At 38.7% G+C, this 22,666-nt stretch overlaps 2 protein-coding genes across 2 annotated transcripts in view; one reads left to right on the forward strand and one right to left on the reverse strand.

Moving 5' to 3' along the window:
* Positions 1 to 314: 314 nt before the first annotated feature.
* On the reverse strand, positions 315 to 14,011 carry LOC144631664 (WW domain-binding protein 11-like). The gene is made up of 13 exons (XM_078490148.1): positions 13,858 to 14,011; positions 13,705 to 13,736; positions 12,408 to 12,501; positions 9,447 to 9,544; positions 8,495 to 8,532; positions 7,628 to 7,680; positions 6,433 to 6,458; positions 5,297 to 5,354; positions 4,929 to 4,980; positions 4,184 to 4,524; positions 3,066 to 3,208; positions 1,820 to 2,303; positions 315 to 1,083 (listed from the first exon to the last, which is right to left on the reverse strand). The coding sequence occupies exons 1-13, from the start codon at positions 13,919 to 13,921 to the stop codon at positions 815 to 817; spliced, it is 1,752 nt and encodes a 583-aa protein (XP_078346274.1). The 5' UTR covers positions 13,922 to 14,011; the 3' UTR covers positions 315 to 814.
* A 242-nt stretch (positions 14,012 to 14,253) lies between these two features.
* Positions 14,254 to 22,666, forward strand: part of LOC144631517 (1-phosphatidylinositol 4,5-bisphosphate phosphodiesterase zeta-1-like) — a 38,446-nt gene continuing 30,033 nt past the window's right edge. Inside the window, exons 1-2 of the mRNA XM_078489960.1 lie at positions 14,254 to 14,804; positions 16,710 to 16,872. Of these exons, the coding sequence (XP_078346086.1) occupies positions 14,610 to 14,804; positions 16,710 to 16,872 (358 nt within the window). The 5' untranslated portion in view covers positions 14,254 to 14,609. The remainder of the gene's footprint in view (positions 14,805 to 16,709; positions 16,873 to 22,666) is intronic.

Here is a 22,666-nt window from a genome sequence, read left to right on the forward strand (position 1 = left end):
CGTTGCTGTCGCCGTTGTGGTTTCGTAAGGTCTTTGGTAAGGTCTCGTGAAAGTAAACAAGTAAGAATTGTACTAAAAACAATAAGATTATTCGCTCTCGATTTCTGAGGTTATAGCTGATTCGCCCTGCGGCCTCATCAACTATCACCTCACAGAAATCTCTAACTCATAATCTAATTGTTGATTAGAGCACGGCGCGTGTGGAGTTCATAGTCCTGCCCTTCCCTACCCTACCCGTTTTCTTGCCCTTCACGGACGAAAAGCAACGGTGACTTAGGAACGCGACAGATTGTAGCCTTCAACAGACCTTCAGATTGCTATTTAACACTCTCCCTAATCTTTCCTCTTTTATTTTTTTCTTTCTCCGAAGTCTGAGCGTAACGATAGTGTTACGCGCCGACAAGAAAGTCATATTTTTGGAGTTAAGTTATAATACATGATAAATGAATTATTACGAATAATTAAAGTTGTTGAAAGGCTTATACGACATCGAAGGGCGTGGTAAAAAAAAAGTAGAAAAACAAACAACTTATCAGGGAGTCCAGCAAATGTACTTGTCGCAAGACGACAAAAACCGTTTCATGCAACCAAAATCTCGATTTCTAGGACCCTAGGATCCAGGTTGATGCAACTGGTGGCAAGCGCGGGAAAAGTGATCTACGTCAAATGACGATTAGCTCTCTTTTCGCACCTGATTGGCCAACGAAACATCATCTTTGCGCTGATTGGCTAGAACATGTTGCACGCGTTACATAAGCCTTTAACTGAGGAATAGGCAACATAACTCGAAGATAAATTAAACGTTTCACTTCATTTACAAAAGTCCTTGCATTTCCTTCATAAAAATCGCGTACGCATCGTCTTTTGTACCAGTTTCAGCAACTCTCGGTTGTGAAACGTGTTGCGGTATACTATCAACAGTTTCTGGCCCAGCTCCCAGTGGCCGAAGCTTTGCTTTGTTCTTAGGTTGGTCTCGTTTGACTCGCAAGGCGGTAGGTACTAGTTTTGTTAACTCTGCTTGTGTGTTCCTTAACTGTGGTTTTGCACTTATGGTAGCCGTTGCTTCTTTGCTAATTGTTGCTCCTGTGAAGTTAAAAAAGGTGAAATAAGTTGATGTGTTATCAAAATAAAACTGACATACAAGAGAACAACAATTAGAGGTTTTAATTTGACGTCATCAAGATCCTAAAATCTTAACTGTGCGTACAAAGCTATTCTTTTCATATATTTCACGCGAAGAAAATATTACCTTCTATGCAAAAATTGGTATTGATCGTGTCTCTTGATTCGGAAAATAAATGTGTGATGTCCTAGATGAACGTGTTTCTCAACTGTCATAACTCAGCTGTCAATTTTCAGTCGTGATAATTATTTAGACGTGACATCTTAAAGCTTTTTAAAAAGATTTTAAGGGGTGAAAAAGTGATAGCGTTTGATAGTGATGGCAGAACGGGCTTTAAAATCCGCCCCGCCCCAGGACTGGTCTTTCATTCTTAGCCCTAAAGCCCTAAAAAACCATTGAAAAGGTCTTAACCCCTAATGAAATTCCTTTGAAAATGTGCTACGCCCTCAAGAATACCACTAAAAGAAATGTGTTTGTCCCTGAAGAATTCCACGAGATTTGGGGGTTTTACCCCTACAGAATTCCATTACTTTTCACCCATTCCCCCTAAAGAATTCCTGTATTTTTTATCTTACCCCTTAGGAAACCCACGGATTTATGATGTGTTAGCTTCTTGTTGTCTTTCATTTAAACAAACAGTTTTTGTAACATTGTTGAAAACCGCCAATAAAAAGAAAAAGAAAATGTTCAACCTACCTTTTCCACTGTCTGAAGTTGGAATAGCCATGGGAGGCTTACTAATGAAGGTCGGGGGTGCTGATAAAACTGCCCCGTGTGGGGGAGGGGGAACCATACCAGGGGGAGGGCCAGGGGGCCGTGCCATGCCAGGTCTCAATGGAGGCAGTCCCATTGGCTGTTGCAACAGAGGTCTTGGTCCTCTTGCCATAGCGTGTGCCATCATATTGGGTGGTAACCCTGGGGGTGGGCCAGGAGGAACCATACCAGGCATCCCTGGGGGAGGGCCTGGTGGCCTGCCAGGAGGAGGACCAGGCGGGAACATTCTTGGGGGTGGGGCTCTGATCTGAAAGTTGGGTTGAATTGGTAGACCTCCGGGTTGTTGACTTCCCGGTAAGGGAAGCTGTCCAGGGGGTGGACCAGGGGGGGGAGGCCCAGGGGGCTGAGGTTGTCCTGTCTGTGCTGTGCTTCTTTTTGGTTGATCTCCTTGTTCCTCTGCTTCTCGCTGTGTTAAAACAACAAAACATAATAAAATCTTTTAGACTAGAACAAGTGAACAATTAATCCTTAAGCAATTGCATCACAGATAGTGCATCTTGTAGCAATAAAGTTAACAGTAAACCTAAGAGCCAATGGGCAAAGAGACAAACACTCTTTAATCAAATGTAGAGTTGAATCAAATCTAGAATGTAGGACAAAACTGTTGAGACATTACCATTAATAAGCGCTAATTTGCGTGTGCGTGTTTTGTTTTGTGATAATCTTCCTCTCCCTCTCCTCTAATTAGGATTGCTTGGGTGCGAATGCGAACGATACTACAGTTGAATCCCGATAACTCGAACCGAAAGAGGTTGAGTTATCGGGGGTTCGAGTTATCGAGGGTAAAATTTGTAAGAAAATGACTTGTAGGGGAGGGGAAAAGGTTCGAGTTAGCGGGAGGTTCGAGTTATTGAGGGTTCGAGTTATTGGGATTCAACCGTTAAGCCCTTAGGAACAACATTGACGTAGAAGAGGGCCCGGAGGATTAATTTTCCGGCTACCTAAGGCGCTTGACTTCTACAGAGTGCACATAAAGTGAGTAAGTTAGATTTGCTTCAGCATTTATGTTCAAAATTGTATTTGAATGGAGTCTGACAGAAATTGAACTTGAAAAGTTCTTCTGTAGGTAGACTTCATGAAGACGTAACACAAGAAATTTATAGTCTGTACGTAAATATGTCAAGTTATCTTTTAGCTTGAAGGCTTCTCTTAAAAATAATAAATGTACCTGTTTATCAGGAAGAGGTTGGCCCGCCATTTTAAGTAGAAAGTCTTGAATTGAAGATGTACCAGCGCTTTTTGAGTGACCCTCGCCTCCACTCTGCTCAACTTCATCGGCAAACCTCACAGTTCTTTGACGTTCTCTTGTTTCTGTGAACAAAAAGAAAAGTTATCATTAGAATACTTGGTCATTTGAGCAGTTTTCAATGGCCAGTTCCCTCTATGAAACGCGCCTGCAGTGCATTCAACATGCACCTGGATCAGGGGTAGCCACTTTCGATCTTCAAATGATTTTTTTCCCAGGTGTGAAGGCATATAGTAAAAGAATCGAACTGTTTTATCTGTAAAACGAACTTTAGATGAAGACGTAAATTCTACTTGGACTTTTATGTTCAAATACAACTACCACGGTGTACACTGTGAATAAACTGTACAAAGCCACTCTATTTTTCAATGCAAAGAATGTGCAAGAACCAGCGAGCGCGAAGCACGGAGGGGGTGGGCACGGGAGCGAGGAGAACGGCAGAACACAATCGTGACGTGCACTCTTAGCTCTCTTAGAAGGGAAGGTTATTCTTGATTTTTAGCTTTACAGTAGATAAAAGTGTAGGTTTTGGACTGCAATCCTTCAGAGTGTCTACAAATACAATTAAGCTACTTGCCTCATTTTCTATAAGTATAGTCAACTCAGCTGCTCTTCATCGACTATTCGCTCATAGAAAACTGAGGGTTGTAGTCTAATAATATTGTAAAATAGAAAAACTTGTAACTGCAAATTAGAGAGAACAAGTAATTGCTGTGTGAACACAAGTGGTAGGCCAGTGTTTTTTTTACGACTTTTTTGAGTTATTTCAAGCTTTCACGAGTCTATAATCTGACAGAAACACAGAGAAATTGAAATTGATTTCTTTTATAAAATACTGCAAAGAAAAGAAAGGAAAATCAGTTGTTTATATGAATTATCATAAAGGTAAATTCCTTTTGCCTGTGAGATCACTACATCAACAGCTTGCGCAATCTTACAGGGTGTTTTCAAGTAAATATCCGTGGGACTACTTTTCAGTTGTGTAGCGTAAAGCTGAACTGCAACAATGATTATAAATATCAGTCTGAACACAAACATACCTCCTTCACTGTCTCCCATCTCTTCATCTTTGTCGCCTCTTTCAAATGGCTGGCCATCATCTACATCTCCTTCCATTCTCTCAAGTGGATTTGCTGGGTCATATTCTTCCTCCTCGCCGCCCGACTCGCTGGTACTCCCTTCACTGTCATCACCATCATCATACCGTTTGCCTTCCAAATCATCAGGTGCTGTTCCTGGGGGTAGGGGTGGGGGAGCACTTGCTGGTGGTGGAATACCTGGTGGGGGTCCAGGTGGGGGACCAGGTGGGATCATTCCTGAAGGAAGCTTTGGTGGAGGCCCAGGGGGAGGTCCAGGGGGGATTAAGCCTGGAGGAAGAGGACTAGGAAAAAACGTGACAAAACAATATTCTTTGAGTGAGTGTAGCAAATACCGGTAAGTGAGATTTTCTTACAATTCGTATCTTCAAGCTACAAGTATGCTAAAGAAGTAACAATGCAAAATTGGGAAACATCATCCATATTGCAAATACACAACTAGGGTCCTGGAGTGCTCTTAGAATAATTTCAGGGTGCCCAAAGGCTCTTATGAAAGAAATCTTATGTGCCCAGCTCTTAAAACGTTTTATGAAAGCAAAGTTATACAAGTCGCCCAAAGACACAAGTAAGTCACCTGTGGCGCCTGGGCTCTGCTAGAGTAGCTCTGGTAGTGTGAATTTCACGAGTGTTTTTTTTTTTCAGTAAAACACTTGTCCCTTTATTCTGAATGTTATGACCAGCTACTTACAGTTGTCCAGGCAGTGGTCCAGGAAGAGGAATATCACTCGGCATTAACATCCCTACAGGAATGAAATAAAGATACACAATAAGTGTTAGCATGAACTATGCTAAAGTGAAATCAGTGTGCCTCTCTCATCTTCGCTAACTGTATAAAATTGTCAGCAGATTATTCCTTTGTTATTGCACCCACTGATTTTCAAAATTAACTGTAGGCTCTAAACCAATTATGAGAAAAAAAGATAGTGAGTTCCCTGAACTCTTTTAAGCAGCTCCCCAGAGAGTAAAACCTGGACTTATGACAGCGGTTGCTTTTGGAACTCTAATGATAGCAATGAGATAACATTTATTTATTTATTTAAACTATGCAAATCACACCTGCATGTGGAAGAGGGATGTTGGTGGGCAGTGGAATGTCTGGTGGCATCATAGCCTCCTGAAAAATAATACAATCACATTATAGTTATTCATAAAAATGCTGTTGAAAATGAAACCAGAATTTAAACAGTTCAAAGGGCCATTGCCCAAGCTACCAGAACACACACTAAGGTCCACGGAAGGTGATAAAACGTTTTTGCACTTTCCAGGGAAACATATTGCCATAATGTCCACTATTCAAAATCCTGGTTGAATGTCTGATGCAAACTTTCTAACACGGTACATACATGTACTGTTGTTGCCTTTTGTACCGATTTCAGAAATGAAATCTGATTAATGACAACCAATCAATGCATGTACATGTAATTCTTGGTTTTCATGTTACGTCATAAAATTCTGAAATCAAAATTGACTAGGCCTGCTAAATTTTCGTTGTCATTAGGCGAAAGATAAACTAAAAATATATTTTTTGCAAATTTCCAGATCGATAGTGTCATTCGTTTTTAAAACAGAGCATTTTGAATATTTGAGTTCTCCGTCGTAAGTGACATCAAGCTGAGTGCCGTGACAAAGCTGTTTTGTTTGAAAAAAGGCCTTTCCTTTCCATTTTGTGCAGATGACATTTCAGATATAATAAGTGGTGTTTATGTGAAAGTGTACTAGCTCTTAAGCAGGATGGCCGCTGTTGTAAGCAGAATTGAGTTCCAGATGGTTTCTCTGACATCACGGCGGCCATACTGTGTCCCTCGGCAGGACACAGTGGCGCCCATACTAGCTTTATAAATTTGCGTGGAAAGGTCGGAAAATAACTCGCGAACGGTACACCGCACAGACCCAAACTTGGAGGAATTGTTTATCTATTTATCATCTATAATATTTGAAATTCATAGCTTCTGTAGTTGAATGGTTTCGAATTTATTTTTTGATTGTGTGACAGTGAAAACCAGCAATACTTAACTCTCACAATGCCTAGATCTTCTCACAATAGTATCAATGGGCTACCAAAAAGTTGTTGGCAAACATACCAGGAGTAATGCAATAATTATTATTGCAGTTGACTTTCATCTTTTCCAGGGAATCCATTACATACAGGAGTTAGTCGCAAATTGTTTTTATCCTGAGATCAATCTACTCACCTCTGCTAGAGCTCTCTGTCTTAATTCTGTAAGAAAAAGATTAAAATAAATATGTCAGTAAATGAAATAATTTTGTTACTAGCTTTATAATAAATAATGGAGGATCTGGAGTCCCAGGGATCGAACAATAAAAGATTATGTGCATAAAAAAGGAGAAAATGTATGGACAGCTTGCGTCTGCAGAAAAAGTTGAAACACATTCAACTTTTTCCACAGATGTGAGACGTCCATACCATTTCTTTTAATTTACGCATGTAAAGCCAGTTTAATTTACAGCTGTTAATGTATGTAAAGTTACACAAAAGTGAAAATCCACCTTTTAGGGCCACCTGGCCTCAAGGTTTTTCCAAAACGTTTAGCCCTGTAAATGATCTAATAAATGCCCACTCTCAAATAATCGCCTCTTATCTAATAAAGGCCCCCTCTGACGTGTAAAGTTTGTATTAGACACCCCTCTACTAAACATCCCGTATCTACCGGTAATAGACACCTCTTAAGAATTGCCTTGAAAACCAATGAAACACTCCATAAAGTAAAATCACGCAATACATTTAGTTTTTGCTTGACCCGGACATCGAAGAGGCCAATGATGCCACCATGGTTGACTCCTATGACGACGAAGACATCGATATCGAACTATGAACGACGTCTCTAGGCATTGCATTAGCACAGATTAGATAAGTCTCCCTTTCGCACTCTGTTTTCTATCTTATGCCGCGAGCAAACTATGCATCTTTTTTGTTTTGTTGACGTTGTTACAGTAAAATTGTAATAAACACCTCGTATCTATTTAACGCCCCCCTCAGGGCCCCCAAAATTTAATAGATGTCCCAGGCGTTTATTAGATCATTTACGGTATTCCCTTTAAGTAGAGCAGGGGTTTCAAAATGTCTTGAAGTAGGCGTCAGCAACTGGAAGAGTAGGCGGCTCCGACAATGCCAAGCTTGTTTGTCACGAGCTGATTGCTATGACCTGAGTAAACGGCCACATATAATCAAGTGGCCAGTGAAACTCCAGCAGACGCCGGCTTGTTTTGAAAACCCTTTTAGAGGATAACAATCCTCTAGCTGCCTTGTATTTAGGCAACTAGAGCTGTGCTTTGTTAAATCACTGGGAAAAGGCTTCACTTCCAGTTGAACCATACATGTATGTCAATGTATATAATAAATACTATGTGAAATTTTAACTACTGTACCATGAGCAGATAATTGGGCTTGCAAACGTTTTCTTTCGCTGTCAGCAATCAATCTGAAATGTAAGTTGCAAGAATGTTACTCTGCAATAATTCATTTAGCTGTAGCTAAATAAAGAATATTTTTCCTTGCACAAGTGGCAACTTTTGGATAATGTTGCACCACCACCACTGCAAAACATTCAACACACTGAATTTATTGCAATCCATTTAAGCAATTTTCAGCTGTTGCATGGCCTGTATAACATTAGCTATTCAATGTAATTTTCACTGAATGCCAACGCAGCATTCCTTTCAGGAAGTTATGCTGTCCATGACACAAAATTTCTGTGTTGTTGTGGTTCAAAAGAAGGAGGAACACTACCAGTATTTACCATATAATTAAGAATTAGCCAATCAGAAACCTTGTCTGCTGTCCTGATTTCCAGCAATATCAATACATTAACCTTACATGTATGTAACTGGATTTTTGGTTTAAATTTTGGGGCAGCAAATATCATTGTATCTTTTTGGTATGCTTTGGTGGCACATTGCGTTTGTTTAGTCTCGCCATAGACATTTTGGCTCAAACTGCATCTCGGCAAAATATGAGCCACAGCTTGACCAAACTTGCCTGATATACATGTACATGTATCACCTGATTTGTCATCTGCGCCTGACTGACTATTCACTCTTGGAAACTCAGGCTCGTAGTCCACTGTCACTGTCAGTGACATTAAACTAAATTTGAATAAGGTTGTTGACCATTTTCTTCATTCTCATCATCTGTCAGCTAGTAAATGTACTGAAGTCTTGAGAAAAAAATTACAATAGATCTTTACATGTATGGCTAGGAGGAATTGAATGATTAATAAAATGTACAGTACTCACTGCCTCACTTGTCCTGACTGAGAAGGGTCATCTTTCTCCTGCAAGGAAATAAAATGACATTAAGATTGTTGGAGAAAAGTAATGCAAACCTTTCAAAAATTGTTGAAGAAAACATGCCTGAACATTTTGAACTTGGCACTAAGAGTCACCTGTGTATCCTGTCCAGAGTTTTTCATTTCATGCTACAGAAATCCTAGATATGTACTGGTATTAACTTTTTTTAACATTTATTAATACATGATTAAAAATTACTGTAGAGCGATCTGGTCATGTTATAAGTACAAATGTTATAAAAAACAATAAATTACAATACATTTTAAAATGAAAAAGGTAAAACTAAAATTATTTTCAATGATCCTAAAAAATTAACTTAGACATTTTAACATTTCAATCAGAAACCTAAATTACAGGGTTTCATTAAAAGCCAGGCACAGGGCAAATTGACTGGATGTAAAAAGGACTTTGCCTCAGGCTTTTAGCAAGGATTCAAAAAGTGGGAGTCCAAAATTTTTATAAGGTCTGACTTGGTCCCCATAGGAGGGCCCGAGGAGCATGCAAGGTGTTTTTCTGCAGTTACATGTATGAGTGCAAAGGTATCTAAAGATTTCCAAATTGGCTAAAAAAAACCCTGTAGACAGTTATTCATAATTTTCTCTGAAAAGTGGCCATCCATGGGACTCCTGGACTCGCCACCTGGCTAAAGGCGGCCTGCTTTGCCCGCCTGTTTTCAACATCTGAACCGACTTTACGTGTAGTTTACCAAAGAGGGTAGGCCCTTGGTGAAATTTTGTCTGGGTACCAAACCCTGATGCCCACTTGCTCCAAACCTTAATGAATCCCCTGAAATTATATTCCAAAGAATACTTTTCAGTTTATTTTTAAAACAGTTAGTACTGGACAGCTCCCTTGTTTGCATATCCAGATTTTAAAGAGAAATGACTGCAAGACTTACATAGAGTTTGACAAGCCTGTCTAATGTCTCCTTTAGCTTTCTTTTCTTCTCTTTCAGTGCCTTGTCATTCGGAAGAGGGATTGGCCCAGCATCAATTTCTGAAAACATTGAATATAACCAAACAAGTTAAACATAACTAGGCACCTAATCATTCATAATTATTCTATGAACAACAAACACAAACGCTCTAAGTATAAAGCAACAGTAGTAAGTTAACAAAAAGAAATGCAAACAATGTTGGTTCCAAGCCTTGTCAATTTATCTGCATATCAATACTTGCATAGTAGTAGGCATCCATCTTATTTTGTGAGATTATAGCAGTCCTTTGGTCAGCCAAGATTAGTCCTGTATTTTTTTTATTAATTTAGAAAATAACACAAAAAAATACTTACAATAGAACAACGCTGTTTACAAAATACTATTTTCAATTCACAGTGGCAACGGATCAGAATGTTACAAATTAATATAAAAAGCGGTGGAAATATTTCCCTAAACAATATAAAGAAACTATGATAATACACATTGGAGAAGGAGAAGAAGTTGTTAGATAGCTGTTAATATATACTTAAAGAAGTTGTTCTATTCTATATTTATAAATGATTTTACTTATAAAGTCCGAGATTGATAATGAATCGTTCTGGAGTTTCATTTTATAAATATAATAACACATGTATAAAAGAGTGTAGTTTAGCTTTCTCTTTAATTCATCATTCGGTGTATTGGGAAGGCCAAATAAAATCTCTTCAGTATTGAGTGAAAAGGATGAGTTGTTGGTTGAATTGAACCACTGCAACACCTGCTGAATGAAAGACTTTGTGAAATGACAGTCAATAAGCATATGGTCTCTAGAATCCGTTTCTCCGCAGTATGTACAATCTCCATCCTCCTTAATCTTAAATATGAAAAGCTCCTTTTTTCGACGTTTTTGCTTGTTTACAAGCGAAAGTAGGAGAATAGCAGTTATGTTGGGCAAAATTTGGAACATTCTTGTTAACTCTCAAGGGACTTTTTTAATTTCTCAAGGGACTGTTTTAATTTCTCAAGGGATTACTTTCCGCTGTGGGTGATCACTTGCGATCTCGTGGAAAAAACGTGACTTGTCACATTTACAAACGTTATATAACAATTTTAAAAGTGACATGTCAGCTTTCTTATCTCAACGCACGTGTGTCTAAAAGGCGATCTATAAAAAGCGTCGCACAAACAATGGATTGCGTAACCAACGCTAAAACACGAATAATAATCACTAGCACTTACATCGTTTAAAAATTACAAACGTCAAAAATAAACCATACCAAAAAACTCGCTCTTTTCAAAGATATTATTGAAGTTAAAACAAATGCAAGAGATTGGGGCTTCTTTTAGCTTAGGAGCGGTTAAAAATTAGGCCAAATTTGGTCGCTACAAGCGCCATTCTATTTCGTCATCAGCCTAGGTCGTTAGGGACGTGACCTCGCGTTGACAGCAATGTCGCATGAATCGGCTTTACAACATGCGATCATGTCTACGCAGTTCGAGTGGAATTTCAGTCAAAGACAGCAAAATTCTTTCGTATTTCATCTTCAAATATAATTCGAAAGCATTCACTGTATCTATGGCTTTTGTTTAATCCTTCTTAAGCCCACGAGGAAGCTGTCTTGATATCCGACCCTCGCAGAGCCTAGACAAAACGCAGCTTGAGTGCATCGATTTGTTTACGCCGCAATTATATACGCAATGTTTACTCCGACAGTAGTCAGAAATATCCGTATTTTTTTCATGCTTTTTCGTGGAGCAATCGTAACGATACGGCCTTGAACACATTGAACAGCGGTCTACCTATAACAATTCAAATATGGCGTCGCAAAAACAAAGCGTCGAACGCATATTTTGCTGTTTCATTTGCTAATTTCGCTGCCGTAATCGACTGCCTCGAAAGGTCCTTGCAATTTTAAAGTATAGAATTGTCAGATCTCGGTGAAATTTGCACTGTTTATTTGTGTAATGTTGAGGAATATGTGTATAAATACCCGGCAAGGACGAGCCATTTTTGACAAAATTATATGGCTGCATTTCCTCCGCGAAGATAGGAAATTGTTAAACTAAACTACAAAGCAACTGTAATGATAAGTTCGAAGAACAATGCACAGGATAAACCTTCGACTCATACTTCATTCAAAAACGTCGGTATCTCGAAGAGACTTTGATTAGTTACAAAAAACCTATGAATGACCTTGAAATAAAATTCTCGCAACTTGTTTTCTTTAGCAGTTTTGTGGACCGATTGGAATGTTTTCTTCCAGTTGATGTTTTCGGAAGTAAGTGATTTTTCCCAACGTTTCGGCCCCGTGTGGCTGTTTGTATGGATTTTATTCACTAAGAGCCAATAAAAATCTTTGGCTTTGGCTTTCGTCATGTCTAAGAAACTGTTATTGTCGACCTGAAAGGACGTCATATCTTCAAAACATATACCGCTGTCTACAGAATTAAGTAACTCTCTTGCTTTTTCGAGTAGGTGGTTTCCATTCCAAGATTAGTCCTGTATGGTACAGTGCTAATAAAAGTTATCATTTACATTTTCACAAGACATAATTTTTTTTGTTTTTAAGAAGATGCATTCCAGACCCTCTGGACATAAGCTCCCCCAGTCATAAGCCAACCCAAAACCCTTTACGAAGTTGCATAATGATAAACCCAGAGCTTACAACCAGCACTTTACCATAAACAATAAATGACAAAATGCACAAATGTTGTGGTTCAATTTTATCCTTGGTTCAATTGTTGTAAGTTGTCCTTTGTTTTAGGATATGGTTAAGTGTGATAATGAGTTTAAAACAAAGGAAAATAAAATTTGAACCAAGGATAAAATTGAACCACAACACAAACATCTCAAGACTAAAGTCTGTCACCAACAGCATAACTGCCAAAATAACTAAAAGCAGATAAAGTAACAGTACTGTTGTAAAAGAGATACTTAATTACCCTGAGTTTCAATTTTCTCGATTTCTTCTAAAATTCTTTGAGGGTCCTTGGATTTCAAGACAGTTTCTCGCACAAACTTTCTTTGCTTCTTATTCTGAAATTACAACACATTCAGTTCAATAAGTCTTCTTCAGGGTACCAACAACTTTTTAAAACAATAAAAAAACTTGAACCTTCTACATTACTGCAGTCATCTATATAGCTACATGTACTCGTTAGGGATGAGTAAAGTCATGAAGATCATGTTGCTTGTTAAGCTAGGAAACTAACCCAGGGGAAGTACTGCTGGAAACAGTTAGTAATACCCTGTTAGACCACATCTAGCTGTCCTATCCTAGAATCGGTGTCTGACATTTGCAGAATGCAGACTGCAGACTAAGAGAATACATCGTGTTACCATTACCATTATTGAAAGCTAACCACAAACAGGCTAACCAAAGTGCTATTCAGGCTAAAGAGAGTGAATAGTAGGCTAACCAGAGTGCATAGTAGGCTAACCGGAGTGAAAAGTCTGCAGTCTGCATAATTCTGCAAATGTCAGACACTGTCTTAGAATAGATGCCAAAAATGCCTGCCCCAGACTCAGACATGCTATTTGCCAGAAATCCCATCATACTATACTGCAGTTAGTTGCTTTTTAAAGCTGATTTCCAGTCCATACTGCGCAGACTCGGGGCTTGTTTTCGTTTTTGTTTTGAATTTGTTGAAACGTTACACTTTGGTGACAGCATACATGAAGTTTTTTAGTCCGCCATTACGGTTCGTTTCTTTCAAGAATTCCTGATGAGCTGAAACGTCGGTTTGAAATAGCGTCAAGGTTCTTCTACTCGTTATTATTTGTTCTGCAAGGATATCTGGCGTTAATAATGAAGAAAGATGTTAGTTTGTTACGGAAGTTTTAGTTTTGGTTGTAAACATTCCTTCGTGTGAGGCTCACATAAACATTGCAGCCGAGATTGCGCAGTACGGACTGGAATTCATCTTTAAGTTGTCATTATGATTTGTATTTCCATAATACATTGATGCCAATGAGCAGTTTTCTGGTAAATGATACTGTATTAATTGTATACCAAACTCTAGTCTCTAATTTGCTTTCTATACCATATCCCAGACAAAACTGCTTGAAAACCATACCCTTTACAGTGGCACAAAGCTCATGTATGAGAGTTAACCCCTGGGCTTTCCAATACAATTAACTAGGTTGTTGCACTTTGATTGCAGCTGTAAACCATATAGTTTGTAATATAGCAATGAAAGTCCCAAATGTACGACAGTATCACATCTTGATAATACAGACCTTCTTCAATTCTCTTTTTCTGGCTTCCTTTCCTTTAAAATAATAAAATTGAGCTCGATTAACAAACAAAGCTACATACAGCTAGAACCTCAGGAAATTTAGTAGAAAACTCTCAGTTTAACAAGCTAAATAAGCACTAAATTCATATCTTACTTGCTTGATCAGTTGGGTTCATAAACTTCCCACTCTTTGTTGTTGAAATCGACCGCCTCCCCATTCTGAACTGGTTAAATTGTTACAAGAATACAACAGATTTCAGTCAAAGCTACAAAACAACATGGCGTCCTCCAAAGGCTGAGCGACCGCGCGTTTTAAGAGCAGCAACCGTGGCCTTCTGAAGTATTTATTCAGGGGGTAGCCCATAGGGTTTAGTATGCACGACTATTTTTACAATTTACTGCTTTTGCAAAACCTCCATCCATTAATTTTCGTTCTTAAACAACAGATAAAAGCACTAAATATTAAAATAAAACAAATGTACCAGATTTTGTAGCTAGAACAATGAGCGAAATTACTACCCTACCCCAGGTAGGGAAAATGCTCAAGCCTTTGAAATCTTTGCACTGAGACTTTCAAAGAACAGTGGTCGAGTTTTTAATGAATTTGTGATGCATTTAAGTCTTATTGAAATCGTCAAATGGCTTTCCAGCTGATTCAACTTGAGTTGAAGTAATCTGAATCTTTGTTTGGGACTTGATTCTCCGAGAGAAAATTCTACAGTTGGCTTGTCAAAAGGTCAGACGTTCTTGTTTTCTGGTTGGCTTGCTTCCATGCAATCATGCGAAACCTGACTTGAAAAACCGCTCTTAAAAGCATTGTTTAGACAAAAGGAAGACAAAAATAGTTCACAGGAAACTTTGGATGATATGGCACGGAACAATGAGCTGTAATCTTCAAGCAACAACATGAATTATATCGAGGGAAGAGGCGCAAGTTTAGAGCGGCAGCGAAGTCGAACCACGTTTTCTCAAGTGTCAACTGCAGTTGTGAAATGCGGTTATTTGTGGAAGACTTCTTATCATCCTGGGAGAACATCCTCCAAAACCAGATACTTTGTGCTAACCAAGAGTTCACTGGATCACTTCAGAAATCATCACAGGGTAATATAACAATAGATGTTAATGGTTATAATAACCATTACAGTATTGTATGTTTTCAGGTGAAGTGAACCTAACTAACTCAGTTACTTAATTATTTGTTCAAGACTCTGCCCCATTTACAAGCTTAAAGAGCAGGGGAATTGTGATGAATGTGTGGGTCAAAGCATTGACCCACAGATTCACATTAATTTTATTGTCCTATAATTACAACCAATCAGAATGCAGGCTTTACTGTTTCTGTTCTTATCCTTGGAATAATTATAATTTGGGACCTGATGGCTCATTACAGCTGCTTTCAGAATTACGTGCATAGCTATCTTTCTGCATCCATCATTGACGTGCTGTTTGAAATGAGCCAATCAAAACCAATGCATAATGGTTTTTGGCGTCATGCAAATGAGCCCACAAGTTCAGAAGGTTATACTAGTGGGCTGTGATTGTTGGATTTTGATCTGTCTTGTTGTTTAGCACGTCAAAAGGTGGATGTTAATAAAAAGCTGCTATGCACGCAACTCTGAAAGCCGGTGTAATGCTAGCAGACAACTCCATGTTCTACAGGGTGAAGCAACAAGCTATAGGAGTATTGTTAGCTACTCCCCAGAATGGGATGCTAATCTCCAGTTTATGCACAACCCCCACCCACCCCACCCCCCTTTCTCTCTCTTGGGCCCCCAACATTATTGTCAGGTAGATGAACAACTTGACAATGCCCATTTATACTTCCTGGAGAAAAGTGCTGGGGAGGAAATTGTCTTTTCTAAACATGAGACAAAGACTATGAGCAGCCTTGTACCTAGAGTTTTATTACAGTAAGAGTCTTGACATGGTGTGTTAAAGAGATGTGATGGTCTTGTGGTTAACAAGGCCATCTTGAGTGCTGTCCTGGTAAAACACTACTTTTTGCAAACCCTGTCTACTCATGCATACCGGCAAACTGTTTGGTAATTTACATTGCATTGGGGGTGGAGGGGGAGGGGAGTAATCTGTGAAGGATGACATCCCATCATCCAGGGGGTGTAGAAATACTACTTCTGAGTCACGTAATGTTACAAAGAGTGGAGTAACACATTATTGCCAGCACAGATGTCTACTGAGCCATTTATATATTATCTTATGGTATGTAAGTTATGACAACAGTAATGATGAAATAACAGGGTTGGAAACTAAAATTTCGGAGCACTCGCCATCTGGGCGAGTGACCTTCAAATTGCACTCGCCCAGATCAGTTTTCACTCGACCAGGATCCTCCATTAAAAAAGAGGAAATTTAGCCCCCCTAATCCACTAATAAAATGTAAAACTTGAATTTTTAATCACGTTTGATACTTACCGTGCCACTGTGGTGGTCGATCGCGATACAGACTAAAATTTATTTCTTTAGTGAAAAATCGACAAAAATACACTTTACTCCACGATAAAACACGAGCACACTTAATTCAAAAAATGAAATGCAGTTTTATTTGATACGTATTTCTAAATTCTTATAGTTTGTGTTGAAATTGTACAGAAAATAAGGTGGGAAAATAGCCATCTTGCCTTGTTTTGCGGCTCGGTGGACAAGACAGTGTATTTATGACCAGAGGTATTACCTCCTTTCTACAAGCACGCCTAAAATGTAAAAATCACCGAACAGAAGCCATTTTTGTCTGTTTACGAATGCAAACACAGCCTTGTTGGAGATTTCAAAATGTTGGTAAGCTATCAGTTTGTGCACAGTGTAGATTATTTCAAAGTGGAAAGTAAAAGGTAACACTTATTTTGAGTAATTTATTGAAAATCATACTCGCCAAACCAGGCGAGTGATCCGTGATTTGTACTCGCCCGACTGTTTTCACACTCGCCTGGGCGAGTGGGCGAGCGCTAATTTCCAACTCTGAAATAATAAAAAAAAATTGTTTCTTATCAGGAAAAGCTCAAAGGAAGTCTTCCACTGGCAGCCATAGACACTGTAGAGAAACTGCGTGAGGATAACAACTCATTGAAAATAACAGGTCCCTTCAAACACCCATTGGTTTTACAAGCATCTGGCAAAGAAGAGTGTCAGGATTGGATACAAGCTATTGAGAATGGTGAGACAGTACATTGGACTGTTGTTACAATTTTCTATGTTTATATTATGATAAGAATACCTGTCATTGAACACTTGCAATAAAAATTGTTTGGACAACAACAGTCATAGAAATTAAGTGATGCAACCCTCCAAGTTTTTTTTTCCTTAGTGGCCATTTGGCCACCAACTGCTCAGTTTGGTCCCTAGTGAAAAGTTTTAGTCACTAAGTTAAGCTCACACTTTCAATTCTTCTTCTCAATTTTAGTCGCCAGGCTGGCCACTTTCGTTCCAATTAAGTGGCCAGCTCCAAAATTTTAGTTGCCATGGCAACTAAATGGTCTTAACTTGGAGGGTTGTGATGGGTAATGTAATAATGATTAAATGCATGTCAGCTATGTCATAGAGGTATCCAGGGGGAGGGGGGGGGGGGTGAAAATCCGGAGCCCCTTATATGCTGACAGTGCTCAAAATTAGCGGTTGTCCAGGGGCGGATCCAGGATTTTTCAAAGGGGGGTGGCTGTTTACGAATATTTTTGTTTACTATATTGTTCAAGTCCCAGTTTTTTTAAGGGGGGGGGGGAGGGGGTTTCAGGCTTTTAGGCAATTTTTTTGAAAGAAGAAGTGCAAATTATTTTGGGTCTGAGGCCCATATTTCATGTAGCCGTAGGCTCCATCTCCCTAGGGGGGTCTGGGGGCATGCCCCCTCAGAAAATTTTGAAAAGTTGAAGCCTCTTAGACGTGATTTCCGCGATTCTGAACGTTAACAGCTTTATACAGCTGTCAATTAAGTTATTAAACCACTGTTTTTCCTGAATAATTAAGCAAAATAATCTTTCCTCAACTTACCTTGGGTTATATTTCGGAGATAAAGACTGGTTCTCAGTTATGAAATGAACAGTGATTGAAATTTAAAGTTGACAGGGCACGAACTTACAGGAAAGAACAGATATGCGGGTTTTTTTTGCTCACCCACATGCGTGGAAATTTTCAGCCCTTGGCAAAGTGGCCTGGGGACAACTTTGGCGACTTTGCTTGCTTGTGAAATCGCTTTGATGCAAAAAACGGTAAGAAAACTCGCTAAAAAAGATGTAAATGGAGAAGAAAATCATTCCAGCAAGGCTAAAACAACTCTTGAAAACTGAAAGGAATCTAAATTTTTAAAATTATACACACATGTTTTGCTTCATTAAGCCAGAAGTTCGTAAAACAGGCTGTCGAAAATCTCCTATTTTGGAAAAATGGCCGTCCTTAACTTTGAACGGTCGCCTGACTATGAAAGGTGGATGGAAATTGTCCTTATTATTTTTATATTTTAAAAGTTTGTTTTCATTTTTCTGGTGGATCAAGGGGGGTGGCTAGCCACCCAATCCACCCCCCCTGGATCCGCCCCTGTTGTCCGGTCGTCCGAGACGACTCAAAGTGCGTTCGGGCAACTTGTTTTTTAGAAAATTTAAGGCCTGGTTGCCCGAGAAAAAACCGCCGGACAACCCAAGACATTACATTACCGTGATCACCCAACAGAATAAACCAAAGAAGTAATAAATTTAAAACACGAAATTAGCTCTCTTCTAATAAATGGAATCCACCACAATTCTTAGAAAAAGGAAATCAAAGGTTGAAACAGTTAATTGGAAGTTTGTCAAGTTCAATAAGCCGGGATAAGCTTGCCGTGTTGTCTTCTAAACATGTACAGAACTCGTAGAAATATTTTGGTGCACGCGTGTTAAGAGACTAATTAATAACGCATGCAGATTTGCATGACTTCAAAATTCACAATATCTTGCCGCTTTTGAATGCATTTCTTGCCTTCATCTTGAGTGAAATTCAATTCTGAGCAAAGTTTAATTCAAGTTTCTTTCATATTTCAATCTATAGTTCAGAATTTTCGTTTGTTTTAAGCGAACAGATTTGTGACCCACGTGTAATCTGAGACATATCTTGTCTGGCTGTTGTCTGGGAATAATTTATTGGGATGCCTAAGGGCATCCTAGGGCCTCTTCACATGATCCCGGTTGACCGGGCTGGCCCAGTTACCAAGATCTCGGCTCACTCCTATTTTCTTTGTAAAATTTTGGATGTGTTCATATGAGAAGGTGGGCCAGCCCGGTTACCGATATCTCGGTTTCTGCAACCGAGATCTCGGCAACCAGGAAGAATATTTTCCCATATGAACACTCCAGCCCGGTCGCCGGGACGCAACTTTTTTTGAGAAAATAGCTTCCCTTTCGTAACTGGGTGGTCAAAATGGCTTAATTTTGCCTTGTATCTATTTCCAGTTCAGAAATATGCGAATTAGCTATATTAATAAAGTTTAACAAGGGTCAATAAAGCTACGATAGTCGCGAAAGATGCAACTTTATGTGTCGCCATTTTGGCTTTGTTTCTTGAATTTTATCCCCGTCAACCGGGCTAAAATTTTCCATATGAACAGACGTCAAAATCCGTCCTGGTAACTGAGACAGCCCGTAAACCGGGCTCATGTGAAGAGGCCCCTAGTTGTTTTCAGGGTGCTTGTGTATTTCCCTTGGGAGTGAGGATAATTGGATTAACAACTGAAATAACCAATAACAGCATCAAATATTGGTCCCTTGGGTGTTGGGCAAACCGGTTTTGGCAAGGTTGGGTTAAATCCACCGTACGGAAAAAGATGGCGCCACGCGCGGAACTCTGGGTAAATGTACCAAATCAGGTCAAGGTTATGTCAACAAGCATGGCCGCGGGTCAAAGAAGGTCAGCGCGTAGCGCCAGATGAAAACGCAATTTACGGGGCTAAATCGGCGAAAGACATTGACCTTTTAACTAAGGCTGAAGCAATAAGGCCTTTGAAGTGTAGGGCTTGTCGAAATTTGAGTGGCCTGACCTTGAAAGAGCTAAAAAGCAAGTAAGTTTTCAGATCGCTTTGCGGCTTCGGTTCACTGTTGTAAATTCGATCACTAATTAGGCATTAGGTACACTTGAATTTAACAAGGTTTTACTTCTTTGTGACCATAAATAATTTAGGAATACATCAAATATGGCTGGGACAAGAAGTTGCTTGTGGATTCAGATGGGAAAATTTCCGAAGAGAGAAGAAAACAGGTCCAAAGACAGCTCGATAAGGTTACGCAAAATTTTACCAGCGCGATGGTGAGGGAATCCCCCGCCTGGATGACTTCATTACAAGACATTCCTATCTTTACGTATGCAATTGTTAAAGATTTCTTCAGGCAGACCGACGACAAAAGGCATATCACAGAGAGTATACATTGTCAAAGACCAAACAGTTTGAGATGTCGGGAAAAACCGATTAAACTGAACTTTCCGATTAGTCAGGTACTCAGAGTACTTAGCTTCGAACGCTCTTCCCCATGTGTTAAGCTATAGAAGACCACCAGTTGCGGCTTTTAAACTAGGCTCATGCTATATAATTTTTATATCCTTCAAACAGTTATGATTTGAATGTCGATTTGATGCTTCAAACTTTTATTTTAACTTGAGATCGCTCTGAAAAAATTGCTAGCCCTGCACAAGTTGCCTGTTAGCAAGGTAGTAAATTTCAATCAGTTCTTTCACGCACATGACAATAATTAATCTGTAAATCAGCACAAAATGTTTTGAGCTTTGGTTATTGACCATGTCACTTTTCTAGCACAAATATAGCTTCAGACATAAGAACTGATGTTTATTAAATATGCATGCGAAATATTTTGATAAATAATGTCACCCCCCCCCCCACCGCCCCCCCCCAACAATATTGATGTTAATATTTCAGTTAGTTTCTTCTCAAATAAATTTTGAAAAGCAACACATTTGTGGATAACAGGGTGTATAAGGGAACATACATGTTATGATAAAGTGATAACAATCTGAATAATATTATTACAGCTTAGCTGGCACACATCAACCCCACATTGAGCATGTTTTTTTTCAGGCAGCCTTGGCAATAAGTTAATGCACCTTCTTTTGGTGGTGTACATGTACATACAATAGTAATATGTATCAGAGTTAGTTATGCTGGAAATTTTTTTCAGTAAAACTGTTCACAATTAAAATAATTAATTTACCGGATAATTAACACAATTGATTTGAAATAATCCAGAGTTATAAAACACTGCAAATAAAAAAATATATATATTTACATGTACTAGTTTTTTGAAGCATATTTAAGAGGTGAAGCATTGGAATTAACTTTTATAAATATTTATCACATTTTATTTCTAAACAATTAACTTTTTAAAAAATTATTTAAAATTTGTATTTAATATACAGGTATATTCTCTATTTTTCTGCATTACAGCATAGCTTAAACAAATTAATGAAACTACTGTTCTTTCTGATTAAAAAGTCATATCACCTTGACTTCTTACTCTCTGTAACATGTAAAACATAGGATTGGAGAATAAAAACACTGGATTGTGCACTTTCCTCTAAAACTGTATATGCAAGGTAACACAAGTATTTAGTTACGTAACTTTTACCTTGTTACTAAAGTTAGCAGACGCAGTTCAGAGAGGGGAACTTACCTGACAAGCATCTTGCTTGTTACTCCCAGAAATGTTTAATCTGTAGAAGCTCCAAAGGTTTGTTCACTTTCCAGAAAATTAAGTCCACCATCTTTATTATTTACAGCAGGTTTCTCACTTGCAAAGCACTTTGTAGCTTCAACTTCAAAAATAATGCACCTGTCATTGTTCTTGAATTTTTTTAAGGTTCTGCTTTTTTTTATTTCTGATGAAGTTCCAAATTCTTGAAATTCTTGAAACTCCTTCTTCCCTTAAAGCAGGTGTATTTGGTGATCTCATCTTTTAATATCTCTTACCGGAACCATTCAGAACTTCTTTGAGCAACGGGTTGGCCTACTTTAGTTACATTTTCTTTATTTAAACACACTGGCATTGAATCAAAAACAGAAACATAACTTTTTTGGCAATAACAGTCACATTCTTTTTGTGCTGGCTCTCTGTTTCATGTAGGTCTTGACCTGTAACTGTTGGGGCTTAATTAATATCATTCAGACTTAGATCATTTACCCTGATATCCACACAACGTTTTGCCTTGTAAAATTTTATACGTAATTGGACTACATCTGTCCAATTGGAAATAATTTGATGAAAAAAATTCCGAGGGCAGCCAATGGACGAGGCCGTAGCAAAGGTTAAATTGCTACGTCAGTCAATCCAGTAATTGTCCAGAAAACTTCAACAATAGTAGCTAACCAGCCATGCATTCACTCAGAGCATTTCTTCACAAATAAAACTTAAACAAAACAGTGCAATTTTATTCACCTGAGTTTGCGAAGCTTGCTACAAAGTGAGTGAAAACACTCTGAAACACTGCATCAATCAATGAAAGTCGTAAACAAAGTGTCCGAAGAGCTTAACAACTTCTTAATGTGACATACTCCTTTCCACTATATCGTTCGTACTTCATCGCCGCTTTTCTTTTCGAATCAGCAAAAAACGACAAAGAATTGCATCTAGCTCATGCCTCATGGCGATGAACATCTGACAGATTTCTTGCTTCGCTTCGCTGCACTTACGGTCACCCAAGTTTTGTACTATTGGAGGTGTTTTGCTCTTGGTTTTTGCTTCTTAGTGTAGCTAGCTCCTCTTCTGACAACGTAGAAAATTTCTCTTTGTTGTTTCTATTGCTGAAAAGCTCAAAAGGAATAGAAAAACGTAGCAAACTTGCTCCATAAAATTCCGCCATTTCGACTCACAATGCGACCAGTTTACAGCGCTGACGTATTTGTGTAATTCTAATATCCATCAATTTTGTTTTTTCGATTTGATGGCCGAGACAAACTAAATGAAATTGAATTTACCAAAAAATCC

The sequence above is a fragment of the Oculina patagonica genome, chromosome 12 (genome assembly GCF_052425735.1).
Source record: "Oculina patagonica isolate OP01 chromosome 12, crgOcupat, whole genome shotgun sequence".
NCBI classification, from domain to species: Eukaryota; Metazoa; Cnidaria; class Anthozoa; order Scleractinia; family Oculinidae; genus Oculina; species Oculina patagonica.

Bases quoted from the DNA above. Each gene is read 5' to 3' on its own strand.
- LOC144631664 (XM_078490148.1), bottom strand. From the start codon at position 13,921: ATGGGGAGGCGGTCGATTTCAACAACAAAGAGTGGGAAGTTTATGAAC. The intron at 13,737-13,857 runs GTAAGATATGAA...ATTATTTTAAAG, and splicing joins GAACCCAACTGATCAAGCAA to GAAAGGAAGCCAGAAAAAGA. The intron at 5,355-6,432 runs GTGAGTAGATTG...ATTATTTTTCAG, and splicing joins GACAGAGAGCTCTAGCAGAG to GAGGCTATGATGCCACCAGA.